The sequence below is a fragment of the Mauremys reevesii genome, linkage group 20, assembly GCF_016161935.1.
Source record: "Mauremys reevesii isolate NIE-2019 linkage group 20, ASM1616193v1, whole genome shotgun sequence".
NCBI classification, from domain to species: domain Eukaryota; kingdom Metazoa; phylum Chordata; order Testudines; family Geoemydidae; genus Mauremys; species Mauremys reevesii.
Window position 1 is genome coordinate 15,795,933 of NC_052642.1, and position 24,682 is coordinate 15,820,614.

General features: G+C 47.0%; 1 protein-coding gene across 13 annotated transcripts in view; it reads right to left on the minus strand.

The window, feature by feature from the left end:
* The window catches only part of KSR1 (kinase suppressor of ras 1), a 149,245-nt gene that overhangs the window by 43,147 nt on the left and 81,416 nt on the right, over positions 1-24,682 (minus strand). For 9 of the 13 annotated variants that reach the window (XM_039508233.1, XM_039508237.1, XM_039508231.1 and 6 more), the window contains exon 2: positions 16,081-16,221. In XM_039508233.1, the coding sequence (XP_039364167.1) occupies positions 16,081-16,221 (141 nt within the window). Of the gene's footprint in view, positions 1-11,645; positions 11,763-13,661; positions 13,766-15,438; positions 15,561-16,080; positions 16,222-21,667; positions 21,751-24,682 lie in introns of those variants that run through there. The other 4 variants (XM_039508232.1, XM_039508236.1, XM_039508235.1 and 1 more) reach the window with 4 other exon arrangements.

The following is a 24,682-nucleotide window of genomic DNA, read 5'->3' on the forward strand; positions in this document are numbered from 1 at the left end:
GGGGCAGTCAGTCAGACAATGGGTTCAAAACTTAGGGAATCACAAAAACGGGGGGCAGGGAAGGGGGGAGAAGAGGAAGGGGCGTGGGAGAGAATTCCAAGATGTAAACATTTCAAAAGAAAAAGCAAACATTTCTCAGGAACTCGTGTCACAAGTGTTACGATATACAAATCTGCTGCTTCTTAGGAAAGATCAGACAACAGATCATCTGAAACAGGAACAACATGGGGCCAAAGTATGCTTGCCTCTGGCACCATTCCCATGGAAGCCTACGGCGTTCTGCAGGCATATGGCCAGCCAAATTGGCTGGCAGAATTTAAGCCCATACCTATCCTAGCAGATTCATTACTTCCCCGGCCACAGCCAACTTCCACTCCAATACACCCCCTAGATGTTCATAGACACACTTCTGCCCAGCGTGTGTGCAACTGTCAGCTCTACAATACGGGTAGTTATCTTCAGAAGATGCAAGAAACCCTGTAATGGGCAATTATGCGATAATCTGATCCTTGGGGAAAGTTTCTTTCTAACCCTTACCAGTTAGTGGTTGACTTTCTATAGATTTCAAGGCCAGAAAGGACCATTGTGATTATCTGCTCTCGCCTCCTGTATTGCACAGGCCACAGAACTTCCCCAAAATAATTCCTAGAGCAGATCTTTTAGAAAAACATTTAAAAAAATCCCCATCTTGATTTCAAAATGGCCAGTGATGGAGAATCTACCATGATCTTTGGTAAATTGTTCCAATGGTTAATTACTCTCACTGTTAGAAATCTACACCTTATTTCCAGCCCAAATTGGTCTAGCCAATTTTTTTTATTTTGCCCTGAAGCATGAGGACTTAAGTCCCTTATAATTTTCTATCACTTCTAATGTAAATTTAGAGATTCCCATTATGTATGTAATTAAAGGGGATTGCATTCATGTCACTTAAAAAAAAAAGATTGAGACAATCAATTACTTTTCAGGCAGGAAAGCAACCTACGTTACTTAGCTAGTCCTCTTGGCAATCCTGTCATTCCAGATCAGAGTGTAAGTCATAAAGTCATTGGACGCACACTGCCTAGTGCTGTTCCAAGCATGATGCAAAGGTAATCAGTAACCTATTACTGATTTTAATTTTTAATAGCTGCAATGTGTAACAGATTAAATTTGCCCTGAGAAAAAGCGAAGCATCTCAGTCTCCGCTGACTCCATTAACCCCGGGTTTAAAATTGCAACTACCAATGGAGGTGTGCTGTGGTGTGACGGTTGGAGCACTGAGCTGGGAATCAGGGGACCTGGTTTCTCATCTGGGCTCCGCCATACTGTGTGCCTTTGGGCAAGGGCCTTAGTTAATCCATCTGTCAAACAGCAATAAGAAGGGATTTCCTATCTTTATCACACACACTCTGGAATCAGATAAAAAGAGCCGTGACACTTCATGATCAGGTCAGTGGACCAAATATGGGTCTCAGTTACACCTGTATAAATGAGGAGTAATTCTACTGACGTGATTCTGCATTTGCACCGGTGCAAAAAGGAGAGCAGAGTCTGGCAATGTGTGCATACAGGTGTTAAGTGGGACAGGGGAAAGGGTGTGGTTCTGCCGTCTTTTCTAGACGAGGGAGGGTAGATTTTACACTATTCTCCCCGGATGCGAGTGCAGTGACAAGAAAGGTAGGGCAATGAGGAAGTGAAATCTCTGTGACAGAGACAGGTATCCCAGGAGTTTGGTTTAATGATGGAACATGTGGTTGCACAAATAGGAGCAGAAGATAGGAAGAGGCGCGCTGGCATAAACAAATGCTGGATACGCACTCAGGCTGCAAGCCCGACACAGAGGGAAGAGTCACCGCGCGTTGTGGAATTCTGTTCAGCACCAGACGACACAGAAAGATGCTCACACGCCCTTGCCTGTGAGAACTGTGCCTCCAGGCACCAGCATTCTGATAGGGGCTGCTAGGCCTACAGCTGGCACAGCAGATTACAGAGGTTCACTCGCTGGATGGCCGGCTCGCAGCTGTAGCCAAGAGCAGGCTTCTTTTATCGAAGGGTTAGTAACTAAAGCAATTGCTGCCGTTGGGACCCTGATCCTGCAAGGTGCAATACGCTGCCTGAGGTGCTGAGCACCCTCAACTCCCACTCCAGGCTTGTGGGGCTGGGCCTTATAAGCACTAAGGCCCAAGGCTTCAGAAGAGCTCAGGACCCACAGTTGAGGGTGGGCTTGCAAGACAGCTTGGCTACCACTTGCTAAATAAGGGCCAGAGGATCAGAAGCGATCAGTAGAAGATTTGGCCATCCACGCCAGACAGGAGCTGCTTGGTGCTAAGTGCTTTTGACAACCTGTCCCTGTGAATACACACAACGCTATCCTAGAAACGCTGGGATTGCAGCAAGACGGTATAAACCACTTGGAGCGCCTCGCCCCAGGCACAGCACTGAAGCACAATTGGGCAAGTGACTTGCTGGGCAGAGAGTGGCATATGCTGGTCTCCAAGAAGGAACCAGACAAATCACCGCAGGAAGCTGGGTACTTGCTGAGCCAATGGTCTGATTTGCTGCAGCATTTCAGCTGAATCCCTGTTTCATAAACAAAGCTCAGCTACTCTCAGTATTTGTCCATATAGTGAAAACAGATGTTTACACATGCTGCCTTCCCACAATCCCTCTGTTTCTCCCACTTTGGGTTTGAGCAGCCTCCAAAAAGACATTTTCCTCCTCTTGTGGGAAGGCTCAGCAGAGAACTCAGTGTCCAGACTACACAGCTGCTAAATCTCGGACACCGTTTTTTAATCTGTTGCAAAAACACCAGTACTCAGCCCTGGTTGAAGTCTGCCGCAGCACCAGCAGCCACTTGAGTGTCTCTTGTTTGGGAGCCGACAGGGAGGCCAGATACAGGGAGTTTATTTCCTACACTTCAGCTGGTGAGTTAAGAGCCAGCAAAATGAAGCACACAAACAAAATAATTACAGTCACAGATGTCAGAGGTGGGAGACACCTGTTTGGTCAGCTAGTCCCTGCCAGTCCAGGCTAGCTCCTGATGCAGTCAGCGCACTGCCAATCACCGCCAAATGACAACATGCCCTCAGCAAAGGCTCCTCAGAGTTAGCGAAGTGTTAAGTGAAGTTGGCAAGGATTTAAGGAGACAGTACAAATCCTACCCACTTCCGCGCTAGCTCACAGGACGCTCCTGTGCGGCTTTTGCTCTCAGAGATGGCCGGACCCCACAACTTGCTGCTGGTTCTTCTACCTCTTTTGAGCAGGATCATGGCTGGGTCAGACAACACTGCCAACCCCCTATCCACTCCCCACGGGAGCAGGCTGAAGTGATACGGGGTTATTTATTACCAATGCTCCAGTCCCTGCTGGGGGTGGGGGATGTACAAACTGCTTTGCAAAGACAGGCCTACTCGATACAGTTTTTGTACTGGTATAAATGCAGAAATATAAAAATTAAAATGGCATCAATACCCACAAACAAACATAATTTAGTTGCCAGTTTAACTAATACCTAGCTCTTATCAAGTGCTTTTCTTCAGTAGATCTCAAAGCACTTTACAAAGGAGCCCCCCCTTTTACATATGGGGAAAGGGAGGCACAGAGCTGAGGGCGGGGGAGAGAGAGAAAGGTGACTTGCCCAAAGTCACCCAGCAGGCTAGTGGCAGAGTCAGATCTGCTGAGTCCCAGTCCTGTGTTCCAAGCACTAGGCCAAGCCCTACCTTAGATGCAGTTATACCCACATACAGGTGTCCTGTACGAGTATAGCATTTCCCTTTCTCATACCGGATAAGCTATACTGGTCTAAAGCACCTTCCTATCAACATAGCTGCATTCACACTAGGGGATTGCGCGGCTTGAACGGTATCAGCCTAATAAAAGCAGCACAACTTTCTACCAGAGACAAGGCCTAAGCCCCAGTCCCTACTATGAGCAGGCATCTGGAATGGCATCCTGGCTGAGTTCCAGACAGACTACTAACAGAGCAGAGCAGAGGGAGAGCGTCATGGCAGCCAGGCGACAACTCCTCTGCACAAGATTCCTACCCAGGATAGCCAGCATGAGCTCCTCATATCACATCTGAGGAAGGCTGGCGCTCGCCAACATTTGATGAGCGGGCGTGGTACCATGCAGCAGCATTTGTTGCCTCACAATGCCCGTAGCTCATTCCCAGTGGCGGCCGCATCCAAACCCCGTTTCACCTGCACGGAGAACTGGGCGTGCCCGGAGATTCAGGTGCTGAGCTTGCTCCCCTTGAAAGCGCTGGCCAAAATTCCAGGGTGGAATTTTATCTCACGTCTCATGAGATGGGGTGGGGTTCCCCAGCTTCCAGAGTGATGCGCTTCCCTTTCTGGCCCTCAGGATGGCAGAGAAAAAAGCCTAAAAATGTGACCTAGGTGCATGCACCCTAAAGGCCCAGAAACCGGACGGCTGATAACAAAACCTCCAAATGTTATTGGATTTTAAAAACTGAGATTGTGAGATTTGCCTGACAATCTTGGGGCTGGCCGTACTAACATTCTCACTGGCTGCAGCAGCAGCTGGCTCCGTCATCAGCCCTGTACTTTGTCCAGCAGATGGCATGTTCCTGAAGACTTTAAAAGCCTCCTCTTCTGCCCTGAGGCTCCAGGGCTGACACCGCCTTGAAGGTGCATTCGGCAGCTGGCACAGCAAGCTGGGCTTCTTCTACCTGCAGCCATGTGCTGTGACACCACAGCCTTGGGAGTGAAAGCAGCTGCCTCACCAAACCCGTAAGTGACGCCCGATGCCGCCCTTCTCCTGCCCCAAGGAGTTTAATTTTAGAGAGGGATAGAATGGCAAGTTGTAGGGAAGTATAAGCACAGAAAAGGAGATTATATTTAAACAATCCCAATGACCTTGAGTAGGGAAAGCTCAGACAGGCTTCCAGAACCTCCTGCCAGTCCCCAGGACACACGACAAAAGAAACTAAGCCTCAGAGGGGGAAAAAAAATATAAAAAAAAAAAATAAGAGGCTTTCTTTAAACAGCCACTCATGTGCTGCACATATGTGGTGGCTTAATATAAAACTGGTCAACCTGATCCCTGCAAGATTGGCCTGATACGATTTATCTCTGTTAGCCCCCGGCCAATGCGATAATCATACAGGTCACTAGTTCAAGTTGGCACTTTAAAAACAGGCTCAGTTGTTAACAGCTGAGCAGGAGCAGCCGTGAGGAGTCTAGTAGAGCAGATTCTGCATGACATGCTTTGCAAACCAACGTCTGGCTCACGAGTACGCAATGCGGGGACTGCAACAGTTCCGATCCCGATCGCCCTAATGGAACTCCAGTGGAGTTCTTCCCAATTCACAGCAATTAAGGGAGAGGTAAAGCAGCAATGGATTTAACTCTGCCTGCCTTGTTTTGGTCCGTTTTTGGACGTTGCTGTTTTAAAAATGAAAATAAACCCAGCTCGCTCACACACAGACCTCACAGTCCAATCCTGAGAGGAGCTGGGTTCTTTCAACTCAGAGGACGTTCACTGGCTTGAGCATGGAGCCCCACCATGCAAGGCATTTCCCTGAAATTCTCCAATTTGTCTTGGAGGTACAGCTACAGGCTCAGCAGAGACATTCAAACCTAGGAACAGGCTCTGGGCGACTGTGGTTTAAGGAAAGTAGCAGCTGCTAGACACATTTGCTTTTCCTTCACCTTAAGACAGGCAAGCAGTCTATAGAGCTGTTCACCCAGCCCTCTAGCTGTCGCCAAAGAATGAATGTACTGCAGTTTGTCTCTCTATCCAGATAAGACAGCCTTAAAAAAAAAAAAAAAAAAAAGGCCCTACCCCAATTGCACTGAGGTGTTAATTTTCTGCTCTCTAAATTTCAATAGTATTTAATAGCTTTCTTTTCATTTCTGTTGACAAGGGTTGGCCCAGATGGCACTGGCTTGGTATTTATATAGGAAGAGTGAGGTATGGATGTACGAATGGGTGAGCAATAGATGGAAAATGCTAACTAGCCAAAGGGGAAACACTATTGAAATAGCTGTTCTAGGAGACAGGTTCAAACCCAAGCAGCGTTTACACAGTCCCTCCTTGCCCACAGCCTACTGCGCATGGCTCTTTTGGAGGAGACCCTGGGTTCTGATACCGTGACATGGTGTGCAGCACAGGAACCTAGACAGACCCTGCCCCCACTGGGGAAAACTCTCCTGGGCTTCATTGTGTTTAAGACTGGAGCAAACCACCCCAAATATTCTGCGTGTGGACAAAGGAATTCCTTTTCTTGTGAGGAAACTTTTCCCCAGAGGTCTTGGCCCAAATACTGCCCCTCCTCCCCAAAAAAACAAACCAAAAACTGCTGTGCAGCAGGCGATGTGGTCCCATATGCCAGCCAGCACAATATAATGTGCTATAAACCCAAGAGCGTACTTCTGGTTCAAATCAAGTCATGAGCGCTCCCATACCTTAGAGAGGAGGGATGTGCTAGCCTATGACTTGGAAGAGCCAAATTCAATTCTCTGCTTTACCACAGGCTGTAAGGACGGCCATACCGGGTAAGAAAAGTGGCCCATCTGGCCCAGGATTCTGTCTTCCAACAGTGGCCAGTGCCAGATGATTCAGAGGGAATGAACAGAACAGGGGAGTTAGAGTGATCCATCCCGTCATCCAGTCCCAGTTTATGGTAGTTGGAGGTTTAGGGACACCCAGAGCATGGGGTTGAGTCCTTGACCATCTCTGCACCTACCCTCTGAACCTGTCTGAGCTGAACAGTCCCTGTCTTTAATCTCCCCTCGAATGGAAGCTGTTCCATTCCCCTAATCATTTTCATTGCCCTTCTGTGTACCTTTGCCATTTCTCGTGTGTCTTTTTTGAGGTGTGTGTGTGGGAGGGGGGGGGTGGAGAGACCAGAACTGCCCACAGTATTCAAAGTGTGGGCGTACCATGGATTTAAACAGTGGCATTACGATACTCTGTTCCATTATCTATCCTTTACCTAATGGTTCCTAACATTGTTGGCTTTTTTTGTCCGCCGCTGCACATTGAGCAGATGTTTTCAGAGCACTATCCACAATGCCTTCAAGTTCTCTTTGAATGGCAACAGCTAATCTAGAGCCCATCATTTTGTATATAAATGTGCTTTACTTTGCATTTATCAACATTGAATTTCATCTGTCATTTTGTCACCCAGTTTAGTGAGATCCCTTTGGAGTTAATTACCGTGAGTAATTTTGTAACGTCACACTTCCCGTGCGACCTTGAGCAAGCCTTAGCTTCTCTGTGCCTGAGTTCCTGATCTGTACAATGGGGGTAACAGCATTGCTCTACCTCACCAGGGTATTAGGAGGATAAATAAATTTAGGGTTGTAGGGTGCACTGATACTAAGGTAATTAAGGTATATGGAAGATAGCCTTCACAGATGCCAGCAGCCTTACTCACCACCCTTGGATCAGCAGAAGAGATCTAAACACAAAAAAAGCCAAACCAGGAAATAAACCCTTCTTAGAACAATGAGAAGGACTTTTCTACAAAACCCACCTTCATTCCACACATACAGAGTGTGAACTCTACCGTGTACATGCTTGAAAATGAGCACTAATGAAAGCAACCTTCAAATAAGAAGGAATGTCAATCCTCAGAACCTCAAACAAGCCAGCCAACACCTCCTCCAAATCAGCCACTGAATGAAATTCACCACGGCCTTCAGCATCACCAGTCCATCATCCTCCAGAGAGGGCTTATATTATGCCTGGACATTGTGTTGGTTTTCTGCCCACAGGTGAATTCCACCTGAGGGAGAGCTATGTTTTTCAGCTCATCTATACATGAAGTTATTCCCAGATAAAGTGGGGTGTGGCTTTAAAGAAGAATGGCTATTCCAGATTAACTCCATGACGCACAAGCCCTCAGTATTCTGGTATCTGGAACACCTGTACATGGAGAATAGTGGAAATTAGCAATGCATTAGGATTTTTCCCCTCCACAAAATACCATAGCATTTACCTCCCTATAAAAACCTGCAAAATCTTCAGCAAAACTCACAAGAAGACTAAGCGGATACATAAAAACCCTTTCTACCCTAAGGTTTACAACAGGCAGCTCTGTCTTATTGTGTGACTAACTGTTTCACAGCATGTTAGCCCCCCTGTTTGGCACAGAAACTGGATGTCAGCACCAGGGCCACCTACATGTTTGAAAAAAATGTCATGGATCCATACAGATGTTAGCAATGTTGGGATAGTTTTTGCAAAAATTCCCTATATAGTAAATATATTACTATATTATAGTAACACACACTTCTAGAACATGTCTCCAACCCCAACCTAGAAACAGTTTCTTCTACCAGCTCTGCTAAAGTGACCTGACCTGTTCCTCACCCCCATATGGGTGCTACCTTTACAAAGCTGGACATCTGTCAAGGCCCCAAATGCCCCTTCTTAAATCAATACATTCCTGGAAGATAGCTGGCTAGGCAAAGAAGCAGATGCTAGATAGGAGAAAGCCCATTACATAAGGTGCTTAAAGTCCTGCTGGTGACCCTAAGCAAAAGCATGTGAGCGAGGGTACTCTGAAGATCCTCTTGGTAAAATTAGCTTTTTTTCTGCCTTGGCTGCTCCAATGCCCAAAGAGAAAGGCAACAGACCGACCTTAGAGTATTCGCTCTCTGGTCAGTTCACATAACAAAAACAAACAATATTCTAATGGCCATTCTAGGAAGCCTCAATGGATGTTCATAGATCACTCTAAACTGGATCTGCCCAGGTTTTGGTCTGGTGCAAACTCTCCCCTCCAGCTACTAAATCTCTCACACAGACACAGAGGTGCACAGAGGTGGAAAGCCCTTGCCCAACTGCGAAATGAACTAGTGGACATGGCCTCCTATTGTACATGGGAGGAGTCACAGACAAGGAAGCTTGCTGTTACCACATTATACGTATATGGCATCCTGCTAAGAAATCTCCAGATTCCTTGTGCTGTCATAGTCAAGACTGGGCAAGTCTCTCTTTGATCCCGGTGATGCCCTGCCGTCCCACAGGATGCAGATGGGATCAACCAGCAGCCCTCTGTTTGGAAAAGCATGGAATTGCTGAGTGGAGAGATGAAGGTACGTCCTTCATCTCATACCACTATTCACAATCTTTTGGAGAAGATAGTGATGTCCTGAGGGAGGTCTCGCCTGCTGACTGGATACAGCCTGTTGGGAACATCAGCCAGGTACAGTGCTTAGGAAGGAGCCTCGTTTATGGTTAAAATGTGCCCAATGCCTTGACCTTGTAAGTGGCATTTGGTCCATGTGCTGGTGCTTGGCACTGGATTGAGTTCAACCCCCTACTGCAAACTTTTCATGTTGTAAATAGAGGAGCCACTTCATCCTCCCTGCTGCAAAGCGAATGCTGAATAGAATGGAGCTGGGTGGAGACGTCCATGCTGCTAGGGTCTGTTCTGCCAAGGACTGCGTGGTGACCTAGTGGGGATGCTCCCGTCAAATGGCAGAGTTGTCCTGACCTGTGGAGAAACCATGTGCTACGGAGTCTGGGAGAGGGGGCAGTAGTTCCCTCATGTTCCTCACGGCAATCCCCTGAGGCTACAGAGTTGGTGGCTCTCAAAGGAGTCCCATCCAGGTCTCCCTGATGGGTAGGATGGCAACTGTAACATGGCCTTGAAGTTGGAGACGGAACAGGAGTACGCCATTCAAATGAAAGCTCTTTATGGGGAAAGAGCTCCAGGTGCTGCTTTTCCATTCCCAAGCTAAAAATACACTGTACAAAAAGCTACAGTCTCCCCAGACAGCTGGGCAGGACAGTCAATTACAAACTGGTCACAATCGGTCTGAACCACTCCACTCCCTGCAGCCTGACCTACGCTCCCGGGAAGGGAATGCTGCAGAGAGATGGAGGCAAATTCTTTGCTCAGTGCACTTGTTCTTCCCACAGAGTGCAATGTGTAGCCATCCGCCATGTGATAAAAACAACAGCTCAGCCTGTTCAGATACCAAAAAAAAATGTCCCTCAGGCCAGGCCCCCCGGGGGTCACACAGAAACTGCAAGAAACCAGAAGAACCTGAAACATGCACGGATTAGTCCAACCACGAACCAAACGGAGCAAGGCTCTTTCCCTGCCAGCCGGCTCTCTCCGCTTTGCCTGATCCCTGTTGAGGGTTTAAAAAAGGAACCACACCGCTCTCATCGAATTCCGTGCCCCCTACCTTGATCAGAAAGATTTAATGGACAAACTAGATTTCACAAGTAAACACAACACTGCTTTAAAGGAACACCGTGGTATTGCTAGACATTCCCAAAGCAGAATCGTTAGAAACCAGACCTGCCAGCAGACCTGCCATTCATACCATTGATCCTCCTGGAAGCTCTGCGGTAGGAGACGTGTTTGTTTAATGCAGAGGTCTCCAAATTGTGGGGCACAGAGGAATGTTTGGGGAGGGAGCGGGTCCAGGCCAGCCCCCTGCCACTAGCTCTGCTCCGGCCCCAGCCCCTGTTCCCAGCCTTGGCACAGCTCTGCACCTGGCTGTGGGCCTGGCTGCCGGCACCCACCACGGCCCGGCTGTGGCTTCACTCCTGCCCCCCAGCCTCAGTGCTGGTTCCGTTCCCAACCCCTGCTCCTGGCCCCAGACCCACCCCCAGCTGCAGTACCAGCCTCAGCCCCCTTATCCCTGTCTGCCTCCTCCCCCGCCCCCGCCAGCTGCAGCTCCACTCCTAGCCCCAGCTGGGGGGGGGGGCAGACCGGGGCAAGAGGGGGGCATGACTCTGAAAAGTTTGGGGACCGCCGGTCTAATGCGATCTCAACACTCCCTGTCTACGATAGGCTGCCAGTTATCAACACTAAAAACAGACTTCCAGGCTTGATTGACTAGAACCCCTGTGAGGGCAGGGCAGAGCAGGGCCAGTTCAGACATGTCTTGCAAGAGGATAATGAGGCAGCCATCTTCTTCAATTACCTTTAAGTCTGCGACAAAAAGGTGCAGGGAGTGAGCCACATAATTAAGCATCCTCAGGGATTTTTCTCACACCAAAGAAAACACACCTCACTCACTTTCTTTTAAATGAAAAACAAAACCATGGAAGTTAGAGCTAGAAAAGATGTATGAGATCAGTATTCTCAGCCTTTTTACCCCAGAACCTCCTCCCATTTTGCAGAGATTTACCCCCCCATTTAACGCTATGCAAAAAGGCGGGGCAATCACTCACCCCTCCCAACACCTGGTCCTACCCTCCTGGGATTCACAACTTCCAGCTGAGAACTCCTGCGTTAGACCATCCATGCCAATTCACAGTCCAGACAGGATTCTGCCCTGTATTCTCCTAGCATTTTGTCCAGTCTCACTGTCAAAAGTACAGGTTCTCCAAAGCATGGAAGATATGGCACTCCTCGCACATGCACTTGGCTAAAGCTAGCCCCTCCCCGGAGCACTTAGCCATCAGAAATCTCCTCAGCCTGTTGCTAGAAAATGTTAAAACACGACAATATCCCCATTCCAAAGCAGAGCTGCCTCAAACTAGCCAACTTACCCCATTTACATGGTAGCTGAGGGGGAGGAGGGAGGGCACATGGCAGGGGAGAAAAATAAAATAAAATGAAAAATCACTGCAACTGGCTTCTACAAAAATTTGCTGTTATGCGAGTGACTTACCCCTCACAAAAATGAGCATTGTGGAGCAAAAATTTGAGGCTTCTATTCTCCACCTACCTCAGCGTTTGCTAGCCCGGCACCAAACAGTCCTCTCACTCTCCGCAGCATTACTGGCTCACTGTTATCCATGTTCACTGGAGTTTTAGCCGTTGCCCAACGCCATAAACAGTGCATTGTTATCACTGTAATCTCTCCCAGAGCTAAAGGATCTGACAGGCGGACATTATTCTGGTTTTAAATACAGGCGTTCAAAGGGAAAGGGAAAAAAAGAAACAGCCATTCTAATACTGTGCAGCTTGAAAGCTCTCGATGGCTGAAGCAGTGTCAGTGAGCAAAAAATAGGCTTTGCGCTGGACTGGAGGAGTCAGCAAATATTTTAAATTAGAACCGGGGCTCTATTTCTGACAGGAGCGCCCGGGAGTTTGTGCTTCACTGCACAGCAGCTTTATTTTTGGAGAAGGCCGCTCAGAGTGTGGGGGGTGGACTAGCATCCTACAAAGCTGAGAGCTCCTTCTAAGAACGCTGGTTTTCCAAGTGCTACGTCCCAGATTAGCACAGTCACCAGGATATCTGGCAGCATTAGAAATGAAAAGAGCATCTGACCATTCACATAATGTAACATGAGCACAAGCCCTTTATTTGCTAGGGAGAGACAGCATGGTCCAACGGGTACAGCACCAGACTGGCAGCCAAAAAGCCCTGGGTTGTGTCACTGCCAATCTACAGGGTGCCCTGGAGCAAGTTACTTCACCTCTTTGGGCATCTGTTTTCCTTCCCACACTTTGGTCGGTCTTCTCTATTTCGTTCATATGCTCTTCAGGGCAGAGACTGTCTCACCCTGTGCTTATACAGTGCCTGATTCAATGGGGCCCCGATCTCTGTTGGAGCCACTAAGCTATGGCCCAGAGGGTACATTTTTCAAAAGCATCAGTGGGATTCTGTGTTAAAAAAATATACATATTAAAGCAGCTAATTGACTTGAGCATCTAAATCCCTTTAGAAAGGAAGATTTAGGCATTTCATAGCAGAAGTCACGTAGGCACTTTTGAAAGTTTCACCCAGGTACTTTTCATCAATGATTCTCAAAGACTGTTACAAAGAGGAAATCCAGTCTCATTATCCCCATTTTACAGAAGGGGAAACTGAGGCACAGAAAAGGGCAGCAGTTAACCCAAGGTCACAGAATCCATCTCTCCCGACTCCCCATGCAGCACCCTATCCATTAGGCTATGCTGCCTGAGGACTCCCTCGGCCACTCTTCCCCAGTCAATCACAGGCACTGCGTTCTATAGAACACTACAGGAAAACATCCCTAAAGATGTTACATATACAACAACACGTAGCCCTGCATAGCACCCTTCTTCTGACTCTGTTTTCAAAGCACTCTGCTCCAATGTAGATACATTTCAGGTTCTATAAAAACAAGCTCTTATGAAACCAGAACCCAACAGAAACGGTCCCATGATTTGTGTACAATTTCTAGTAGCCAACTCACTACAAAAAACAGACAAAACAGCCCCCTGCATTGTTCACATCCCAGGCATTAAAGCCCCACCAGCATATCAACTAAAGCTAAACTGATTTCATTAACTGCTATTGTCCAAGCAGAGAGAAGAGGACGAAAAACCACCACCACCAATTGCGAAAAGCCAACTGGGATTTGTACAATCCTCTTTGGTTTAAAAGTCCAGGTCTTTCCTCCCCCCGACTCAACCTGCAGCTCCCACTTCATTCCCACAAGCCCACGCAGAAGTCAAACTGGATAGACTCTGCTGTGCATTTCCTGCGCAGCTCATCTCAATGCTACCCAAACCAACTGCTGCAGCATGAGAAAACTAATAACCCTTGGCAATGAAATGGGATCAGAACCGAGGAGGAGAAGGAGAATTGGGATCAAAAAGCAATTTAAATAAATGCTGCACACCATGCTGGTATTTCTGATGGTGGGAGCAAGAAGAACCTGGTGTGTCTCTTTCCAAGAGGATTGGAGACAGCAGAGGGGCTGTGAAGAACAGCAGCAAGCAGTGAGAAAGTTTGCTCTTCTGGGCGTGGAGCAGACACATATTTGCTCACCATCCTAGCAACCATGCAGATGCCTTGAAATGCCCAGGATGGGGTGTGGAAGGTACTTCCCCCTCCTTTCTGCAGACAGACACTGTAAAGGGGTTTTCAATGAGTTCCTTAGGCAAAAAGAATTTCTGTGCAAGTTCCAGTTACCACAGAAACCAACAAACAACCTGGCAGCTCCATCCCAGGAACAGACTGCACCGTTGCAGCCGCTGCACCTAGAGCAGTAATGCCCACAATCGAACTATCGATAAACCACCTACGTTCTACATAAAACAGCAAGGCCCAGTCCTGAAGTCATACCACTGGGCCAGATTCTGCCCTTTTAATAGCAATGTGAACCTGGTGTAACTTCACAAACACCAGCTAGACACCCCCCCCCCCCCAAACACAGACACACACACACACACTTTCACTCAATCTTTATTCCTATTGGAGTCAAGGAAATCTTTTGCTGGAGAAAGGATCACGTGAAAGCTGAACTAGGACCTCGGAATTTGCCCGGAGCTGCCAAAACCAGGAAGAGCGTTCATTGCTTATCCATATTCATTGGATTATTAGATTTGCAATCACTGGAAATTGACATCAAGCTGTTCACTTGGTGCTGGGCAGGGTGTACGTTCCTGAACGTTCCCAGGAACAGACCCTGTTCAGCCAATGGCACTGCTCCTGTGAGCCAGTGCTCACTGACCCATGCAAGACTGGCAGAGCCCAGCCCCAAATGACAAACTTGATGTCAGTTTCCTGCCGTCATAAATCTCCCCATAATCCAGCGGATACGAATAAGCATGTACGCTCTTGCCATTAACAGACAGAGCCAGCACTAGGATGGGAGGCTCACGGTCATAACTGGCTCGCTGCCCACTTCAGGGGGCAGTCAGGCTGCCGTGGGTTTCTCAAGCAGAGAATTAAATTATATATAAAAAAGAAGTCCACACTGTTGTGGGGTCACACATCTCAGGCCTGGTTTTCAGGTGTGAGCACCTGTAGCACCTACTGACTTTGATTATAGCTGTGGGTGCTCAGCACCTCTGAGGAGTCAGACCCAGGGAGCCTGGCTCTTGTCTGCCATGCAGAGACTTTACTCACTGAACCCACTAAGACAGGAATCCTTCGGGTGTGCCACAATCAAGGCTAGATTAATGGGAGTCTCTGCTCTCTTACACAGGTGGAACTCTAGATCCACTGAGCCAAATTCTCTGCTGGTATAAATTGGCATAGCCCCATGGCACAACTCCAAAGGAAGGGAGATTTACACCAACAGAGTTTTTGACCCACAGAGCTCAGTAAAGCAGCTGCCAATTTACAGCGCTGTTGCCGAGAGCAGAAGCCGTACAAAAACGAGGGGAAATATCCCAGTTAAATATCAACCAGACAAAAGGGAGGAAGTTCTAGGATCCAACTGCAAACTTAACTCCACCCTTGAATCCCGCTCTTCTCTCCGTTTACAGGAGAGGACCCCACAAGCTCAAGTCTGCCCTGGCAGGTATTTTAATTGCAATATTACAATCTTTCAGTATACAAGATTATAACCTGAAGTCACCTTCCCAGCCTGTATTAGGTACAGAGGGGTCTCCAGCCCACCTGAAGCCAGCACTGTGAGGTGCAGGTGGACATCTGGCTTGTTTGGAGGCTGGTGTTTCTGAACTATACCAGGTGAATAGGTTACGGGCAGTCCCTGGTCCAGCAGAGTAGTAGGTGGGAGAAAGGTGAGTCTGATCCATAAACGTAGCAAGATATTAAGGTACCCAATTCATAGTAAGCAAATCAACTGGAGCTCTACCTCCATCTTGTAGCTGGGGGGTGGATTTTCCCCACTCCTCTGGACAGGGATGATGGGGAAAGAGGGACTTCAGGCAGGAGAGAAGAATCTTTTCTTCCCATCAGCAGTTGAGGGAGAGAGGACTTGGAAAGTGCCGACCCACCAGGCCTTTTACCGGAGCTGCTGCTGCTGCCCACGGAGCTGGAAACAACATGTTGCAAAACCTGTTTGATCTCCTCTCATTCAGGTCTGAACCAGGAAGAGACCAGGTATGCTTGCCAACATGTGATACAGAAGTTCCGGTGCTTCTTAAAGACACAGTTATTATCTGGACTGTGGTGTGTGTGTGTGTGTGTGTGTGTGTGTGTGTGTGTGTGTGTGTGTGTGTGTGTGTGTGTGTGTGTGTGTGTGTGTGTGTGTGTGTGTGTGTGTGTGTGTTATTTTTCAGACCAAGCACACTTCAAAGCTGAGTTATGCAGCTCCAACCCAAAGTAGTAGTGTTGTCTGAGCCAAAATCATTTTATAAAGGTGCATACAAATCATCATTTGCAAAAAGCCCCTTGCTTTAAGTAACTTCCGGAGTCTGAACTACACCAGCAGGCAGTCAGGAAATCCAGTACTGAAGAGGCAGGCATGCTCTGTACCGGTGGATCTGTCCCTTACCTGTACAACTTCTTTCTTTACATTGACGAGGTCTAACCAGTCGTTGAATCTTGGGTAGCTGTTGAGCTCCACTGTCCTGTCATTCAGGGGCACACTCAGCTTACACTGCCGCTGTCTGTTGATGTACCGGACCAGTTTCACCTGTTGGGATCCAGAAAGCGAATGGTTACAGTTGAAAGCTCTTTGGGGCAGGGACTCTTTTGTTCTAGCGCAATAGGTCCTGGTCTGACAGGGGCTCGTAGGTGCTATTGGATTGCAAATAAGCAACCAACAACAACAACTAGGCAGGCACTTCTGGGAGTCAGTGCTATTCCCTTACACTAAACAGCACAGCAACAACTTGATTCCTCCTGCGGTTTCACTAGACAGGAGGGGGAGCAGGAAGCTTCCATTCCTGTACAAACCTTCTTTAAACCATCACGAAAGGACAGTTGCCTATAGTGGTTAACTTCACCCAAAATATACCACAAACATAATGGGGAGTGATCCGTTGCCTTCTGTCTGAAAACTGTGCACACAGCTGGTCTACACTTCCCCAGGACTGCGCGTTCCTGTTGTGGTTACCCTCATCCATTCCTTCCATGTGGTGGTTACACCCACTTACAGCATCTGGTCCACATTTAGACTGTGAGCTCTGCCGAGCAGGAAGCTTCTTCCTAGAACTCTGTACAGCACCCAGAATAACGGGAACATGTTCTGGTTGGGATCTCTGGCCTCTACTTCAAGGCAAATAATTATTTAAAGAATAAAAATTAAGTTGGACTCAAGACACCAACGCTTCCAGTGCCTGACAATCTCAATTTTGCTACAAGAGTTGAGAGAACACACAGAAGGAATATTATTATTTGTGCCTTATGTTTTTCGTAACATAAAATAAACCTCAAAAGAGATTTTTCATTGTTTCTATGTCACGCATCCCTAGAGGGCAGACATAAGCTTCAAAGACTTCTAAACAAAAACACCTCAAAACAATTTAGTCTGAGTTTTATTAACCAAAACATGTCTACAGTAAAGCACAAGAATTTTAGCATTCAAGCGAAGATCAGATTTATAATTAAAAGGAAAAACAAACATGCATTTCTTGTCCTCTTTAATGTCTCTTAAGTTTCCACTGGAAATATTTTTGACTACATGTCTGCATGATGTAATGCATGCACAAAAATCATAGTTACAGATGGGAAAGATTTATTAGATCATCTAATCCAGTGGTTTTCAACCTGTGGTCCCACAGACCCCCCAGGTGGCCTAAGATTTCCAAAGGGGTCTGCCCTTCCATTTGAAGTTTTTTTAGGGGTCCACAAATGAAAAAAAAAAAATGGTTGAAAACCACTGATCTAATCCATCCCCAGAGAGAGGGTGTATCAAACACTTAAGGGCAAACAGACATTAGGCTTCATCTTCACTGAAAGGCTGGTGTATACCTCTGACCTGTCCACTGGTTTAGAATGATATTGCCTCCTACTGACTGTCCTGAAGAAGGCAGGGACGTCCTAATGCTACTTTAGGGTCTCTTAGGTGACTTACGTACTAGTATTTACAGTAGCGCCTGTTATGCATAAGGAACTTTCCACACATTCAAGAAGGCGGTCTGAGGCGCCCATGATCTAAAGACAGGCAGGTAAGCAGTAATACCTTGCTCTCATATAGTGCTTTCCATCAACCAAACTCAAAGCGGTTTACAAAGGAGCTCAGTATCATTATCCCCATTTTCCAGTGTCACACAACAGGCCAGCGGCAGAGCTAGGAATAGAACCCAGGTCTCCAGACTCCCTGTCCAGCGCGCTCTCCACTACTAGCCAACACTGCCTCTCAGAGGAATGGGGAAAGTGGAACATCAACAGGTGATAAAGTAGAGCGGGCTCCATCCCCAAGACCTCTGGGCTCAAAGCCCCAGATTGGTTTAGCAGAACACACAATGTGCGGTTACTGTGCACACACTGGGCGGCAGCACACTAGAAAGCCCCTCGCTACTGGAATGCGACGTGCTGTACTGCATTTGTGACTATATTGCCCATTACTGCCCCTCCGGCAGGTGCTTGGAAAGCCTGTGTTTTGGGAACAGTTCTCTAAAAAGACAACAACTGTTGATTTCTGCCAATGTATATGCCCAAAGCATGCGACACCGGGCTAGGAAGAGCCCAGCAAGCCGTGCTCGGGATGGGGCTGCGATCCCTAGCCATAGAAAAATAAAACAAACCTCAGCTCGATATTTCGGCAGTAGTCGCAATGGCAAAGCAAAGGTGGCAGTCACTCAGTACTGGGATCTTTACCAGGACCTGCATAGCTGTAGCTTCCAAACTGAACCGTTCGGTCATACGAGCAAATAACAGGGGAGCGGCTCACTAGAAGGTGGGCGCACTCGAGTCAATGTGAGACAGGTATCAGCAGATAGGAAAATCATTGGCAGGCAGAACAATAACGTGGGCTGCAATCATTAGATTAGACAGATATCGCACAGTCCAGTGGCTAGAATGCTGCACTAAAATGGAGAAGAGGTGGGTTCTAATCCCAGGCCAGCTTCTGAGTGACTTTATGCAAATTGCTTTGTGTCCATCCCCCACTTTGTGCTGGTCTCATCTATTTAGACTATAAAGTCTTTAAGACAAGGATTTCTTTTTAATTGTATGTGTACCACTCCTAGCGCAAGGATCATCTGAAACAATACATGAAAGATTTCATCTAAGCTGGCAGCATTCTAGCAACAGAGGCATCTGAAGAATAAAGCTGTATTAAAATAGTAAGCAGCCATTGGCAACGCACGGCAGACCTGCATTCCTGGATTATGCTTTCCTGTAAACTAGCTGCAGGTTTATTTTACCAGTAATCTGACTATGCACAGCTATCTGGTGTAAATGCGGGGTTTCACTGCCCACACACACACTTCTCAGGTCAGAAACTAGCAGCCCTGTGAAATTTTCAAGGGGTTTTTTTTGTTTGTTTTAAATTTCTGGTCGCAGTTTGATGCAACTGAGAGTGAGAGATCCAGATGCTGGCATGCAGTGAGCCCCAGAGACAGCTGTGTCAGATACGCTACTCCCCGGATAGCATGCTGTGCAAATGGGAGCTGCAGTATCCTAAAAAATAAAAACCAAACAACCACAATTTTGAAAGATGATGTCAGGCACGTGGGGCCTGATTTTCAGAAGGGCCAATGAGCACCCAGAACTCCAACTGGAGCTAACGGAGCACTCAGAACCTTTGGAAGGAAGGTCATGACTTCTGAACGTGACTTTGGAGCGCTAAACCCACTTTTGAAATCCTGCTCTCTGCCTCAACCCTCATTCTGTAAGATGGGGATGATAATGCCTTTCTCCCATCCTTTGTCTTGCCCTGATCCTGCAAAAATGAACAGCATGGAGTGGACCCATGTACGCATGATGTTGTGTGTAAGTCAGTGGGGCGCCATGTGGACACCAGGGTCTGCTTGTGTAGGTCTCTTCCCAGGATCAGGTCATTTGATTGTAAGCTTCTGGTTGGCAAAGGCCTGTCTTACTGTGCATTTGTACAGTGGCTGCACAATGGAGCCCCCGCTCTCAGTTGTATCAGGACCATTGTTTAGATGTGTTAGGGTAGAGAGTACAAGTGACCCAGCAGTTATGTATTTCTGGGACAGACACCCACTACTCAGCAGAAAATCACCGTTAAATGTTTAAATGGGCAAACTCCTGGCAAGAAGCGCAAGCCAGACATGACCAGGCATCAACTGATCCCATTATGGGGCGAAACCTTGGCCGTACTGAAGTCAATGAGAGTTTTGCCATTGACATCAGTAGGGCCAGAATTCGCCCACCCCGTGGTTTTTAAAAGGGAGATTAATTCTGTTTAGTTCAGGCATGATGGGCTCTCTCTGCTTTGGACTGGAACAGAGATAAACAGGACTCAGCTAAAATATCTTGGGGTGGGGGGTGTTAAATGATATTACATTTTCTAGGTCTCTTTCTAGGAACATCTGAACACTGTCCAATGTAACGTTCCAATAGTCAGGCCAACAAACCTTTGCTTGGGGTGGGTGGGCAGCACGTTGGTGCATTCCCTTCCTATCACAGCCTGTCCTCTGTGCCATTTACAGCAGTGCCACCGGCAGACTGGCCTTACAGGGTGGGGGGGACCTCCATATTCAGAGTGCTTTGCAGAGGGCGTCTGAGCTAAGGTGAGCTAGGACGGCACACAGCGTGAAAGAGGTGGTTACAGGATCCATGACTGCATAGATCCACTGATGCCAGTTCTCTATTCAGGTGTGCACAGAAGCAACATTCCAGCCCATAGGCCAGCACGGTGATGGCAGAGATGATCTGTTGCAGCCCCTGTGGTTTAGATCCTTCTTCAGCACTGGGCATTTTTCCTCTTATTCCTTGTCCCTCAAAACACCCACCGCCACCCAGAAAGCCAGATCATTCTGTTCTAAAGTGACTGTCACTCCTTTGCATGGAAAGCAATCCCTGGAACTGCAATACACCAAAGCAATACAGGATTCACGAATGCTGTTCCACTGGACCGTGAAAGCCCTGCCTTACCGGTCAGTCTTCCAGCCACAAGCTGCCCACATGCAACTGTCAGAGAGAGCCAGCAGTTTGTCAAACCACAGGAGACTTCTGAAGTCCAAAGACTTAGAAAATTAGTAGTTAGAAATTAGAAAATTAATGCCAAAGAACGGCCATGCTGAGTCAAGGGAAAGAAGCCAAGTCAGCCACCACTTACAGCGCTAAACGGAAAGTTCTTCGGGTCACTCGTGCACATGGCTCTGTTCCTGACTTCAGCCTTGGCTCAAAGCAGAGAGGAGACAGTCATGAAGTAGTGAGCCAGTGCAGTAGGCTGATGAACTTAAGGGATGACTGTATGCACTCTCCCACGCACCCCTTGGACCAAGAGAGCCTATATAAAAGGGAGCTCTCCTATTTATCCCTGAGTCACAGTCAGAGAGGTCAGAAATGAGCTGTCGAAAAAACTCAGTTTACAAATATTTGCCCACTAGCGTCTCAGTTTCAATTTTTAATAGGTTACTCGTCGGAATATATTTTTTCCTCATGCCGTCATGATATGCTGCAGTTCGTCTGACTGTCTCGTCACTGGATTGTATTTGTTCTGCTTTATAAATCTTATATTTATAAAGCACACACCGGAGAGGGAGAGACCACACCTGAGCCTCACATTTTTGTATGTTATTACTGTACATGGAGTAGCTGGGATATCATTCTGGACTGAAAACAATCCCTCCAGAATTTAGACTGCAGTTGAGTTTCCACTCCCAAGTGGAGTTTTATCCCTTAAAAATCAATTTTTAAACATCACATAGGATAGGTCTCTGGCTGAGGCAGAACCCACAATAGAGCTCCCATTTCTCTACTAGATAACACAACAGTCCAGTCAGATTCAAGGAAATGGCCTTATTGTAAGATGCATCTCAGACAGCACAGGAAAACAGCTAGAATAATACAAGCCATATTTCCACAAGGGCCACTCCTAATTAACAAACACTGGCTGAAGGGGCTTGCTGTGGATATACATGTTTCATCAACTAGTATCAACCAAGGCCAGACAACTGCATTTCTGAAAAGCGCTGCAGGGTAAATTCACAGCAAGTCAGCACCTGGGTGCGGTTCATCTTGTCCTTTCCCCCAGGTCAGCTCAGCTCTTCCCCATTCTCCGGCATACCTCCAGGTAGCAGAGCACCTGCAGAGGGAAGAAATTCTGTTTGCCCAGTAGGTTTGAAACTGGCCTGGCCAATAGCGAGAGCTGAGAGCAGAATCAACAGTCCAGCTCCTCAGACAGACTGCACGACACGTGCCAAATAACTAATTAAGCACGCCTGATGTATTTTCCCATAATAGTGAAAATATGTAGCCTTGTTCTTATTCTTGCTAGCGTGTGGATTTTATCATCAGGTGATCTTGGGTCGTCGCATTCATTGTGCTCTGAGCACATTTCATCCTTCTTTTTATGAAAACCCATCCATACAAGCTTAGGGTGCGAGCCTGCTCCTATCAAAGGATAGGAAAGAACTCCCATAGACATCAATGGGAACACAGCATTGGGTTTCAGGGCACTCACAAGTCCTATTGAAGTCAATGGGACTCAGCCTCTCCGAAAGTCAGGCTGTAAAGTTTAAAAACCCTCCTCTTCAATATCAGTGTAACCGAGGTACCTTTTGTGAGCACGGCATGGTCTAGGTCAGATATAGGGTACTGGACCGGGAGTCAAGAGACCTGGCTTCTACTCTGGGCAAGTTACATCATCTGTTTCCCTCCCTTTTTCTGGCTTGTCCCTTGAGTCTGTGCGCGCTCTCTGGGGTACGAGCCGTCTCTGACTGCACCTGTACAGTGCCTAACCCGATAGGGCTTGCATCTCGTTCCCGCAGCATACTAGTTCCCACAGCACAGAGTCCCACCTGGTACTGGTGCATTTCACTGCAGGAATGTACTATGGGACGGTTAGGGCAAGCTACGAGCAAAGTCACCAACCTCGCCGTGGTATTGTGAGGAGAGTTACACTACAGATTGAGAAGCACTCCAACATTACAAGGATGAGGGCCTTCGATCGATCACTGAGCCTGGTTTGCCTGGAACATCTCCTTTGCAGGGATATTCAGCTCGGAGATGGTTTTCCCCTCCCATAAATATTAAATTTGCATTTTCCCCCCTCACAACGAATCTCATTTTGTTATTTCCCCACTCAGAGTTCTCACTAAACTGCATGGTTTGGCTTTCATGGCTGAGCAGTTACAAAATCAATTTCTGAGAATACAAAATAAAAACTTTTGGGTTCAGTGACGCAAATAAAAATCCACAAGTACAGCGTATATCTCCAACCACAAAATTAGAGATAAAACCAGTAGTAACCTTTTTACTACTTGTGTGCCAACAAATTAATCCTTTACAGCATAAGGGCAAAACCCACTAAGTGGTAACATATGCAGACTACAACAACCAAATGGGGGTAGGAAAGAAAAAATAGGAGAAGGGGGTGAGGAGGGTGTGTGTGTGGGGCGGGGAATAATCTGCAGCACAGAATAACTGCTACACTTAGACGCCATCTCTTCTTCCATTCAGTTTGCCTGATGCCTGTTGTGCCAGATTCTGATTTAGAGGGAAAATACAAGGCACTGTTTTGTACTACTCTGGCAGGATACAGGGACCTTAAAGCACATGCTAATATAATGGACATCCACTTTACAATATAAAAAGAGTTTTAAAGAGGCCTTAGCATAAAGGAAAATTGGGCCCAGTATGTTTAGGGGGAAAATTCCCAGGCTTGCTTTTTTTTTTTTTTTTTATTAAATATATACACACACACACACAAAACTAGTTCAACCTCTAGAGACACAAGCTTGCCTCTAACAATGACATCAAAACTAACAGCTGGGAGCTTCAAACAAACACAAACCAAACCAAGAACACATACAAGGACTCTCATCGGACTCTCGCAGAGACCGCATATGTGAAATTAAATTTACCGACTACCACAATGCAATATTCAAAAGACCCTTTCAAACCTGGAGCTTACAAATACTGCTTGGAAGAATTCAGTCTTCAAATTGCAGCACTAAATTCTTCAAACCACGGGGCTGTGACTGATCAGAAGTTTCATTCTCTGAGAAGTTTAAACGGAATGTAACAAAAGAACCACAGCGTTATGGCCCCTAACCAAAGGCTCTCCAACATGAGACCAAGTGTCTCTTCCACAGAAGTTGACTCAAATATGCTTTATTCATATTAGGACCATGACATCTTATTCCAAAAGTCTTTGAAGACCAAAACTATTAAGTCAGTCTCTAACTCTTGCAAGTTATTGAGCCTTCACCATTCTATTAATACCAACCCAAACTGAGTGCAATCAATCAATCCACACTGTTACCTAGCTCTAGCTCTCTCATATAGTGCTTTTCCTCCACACATCTCAAAATGCCCTGCTAAGAGGAGACGCATCATTACCGCCAATTTACAGATGGGAAAAACCAGAAGCCAATGACCTGCAAGATCACCCAGCATGTCTGTAGCAGAGCTGGGAATAGAATCCTGCTCTCCTGGGTCCTAGTCCAGTGCCCTATTCACTAGGCCACACTCCCTCCCATTAGGCTTTCGCTGTGGGTCTAGGCCTCTCTTGATTACTGCATGGGTTGAAATCCTGGATACCAACAGGAGTAAACTCCTATTTGCACCAGTGGCTTTATCCTGGTTTCAAGCAGGGGAAAGTCGTGGCTTATAAAAGTTTACCCTCTCTATGCTAGTGGTTTGCACAGGTGCTGCCACACCAATGCCTGAAGTCAGAGAGTTCTCTGATCTATAGATCATTACAGACCTGGTTCAAGCTGATGGGTTTGCCCTGCCCCCTCCCCTTTTCCTCCTCCTGGTTTTCACCAAAAATCAATTTGTGTGTGTGTGTCGGGGGGTGCTATTGATGCCTAGAACATTCCCTGAAATTTTGGAATTGACTGATGTGGCATTCAAAACCAGTCAGAGAAATGCCACCAAGTTCAGTGGAAGGCCTCGCTTCACTCAGCCAAGTAGTCAAACAACCGCTTAAAACAAAGTTTCCCTTCCCTAGAAGATGCTGTTAAATTCCATAAGACTTCACTTGGGATAAAAAAAATAAATAAATATGGGCA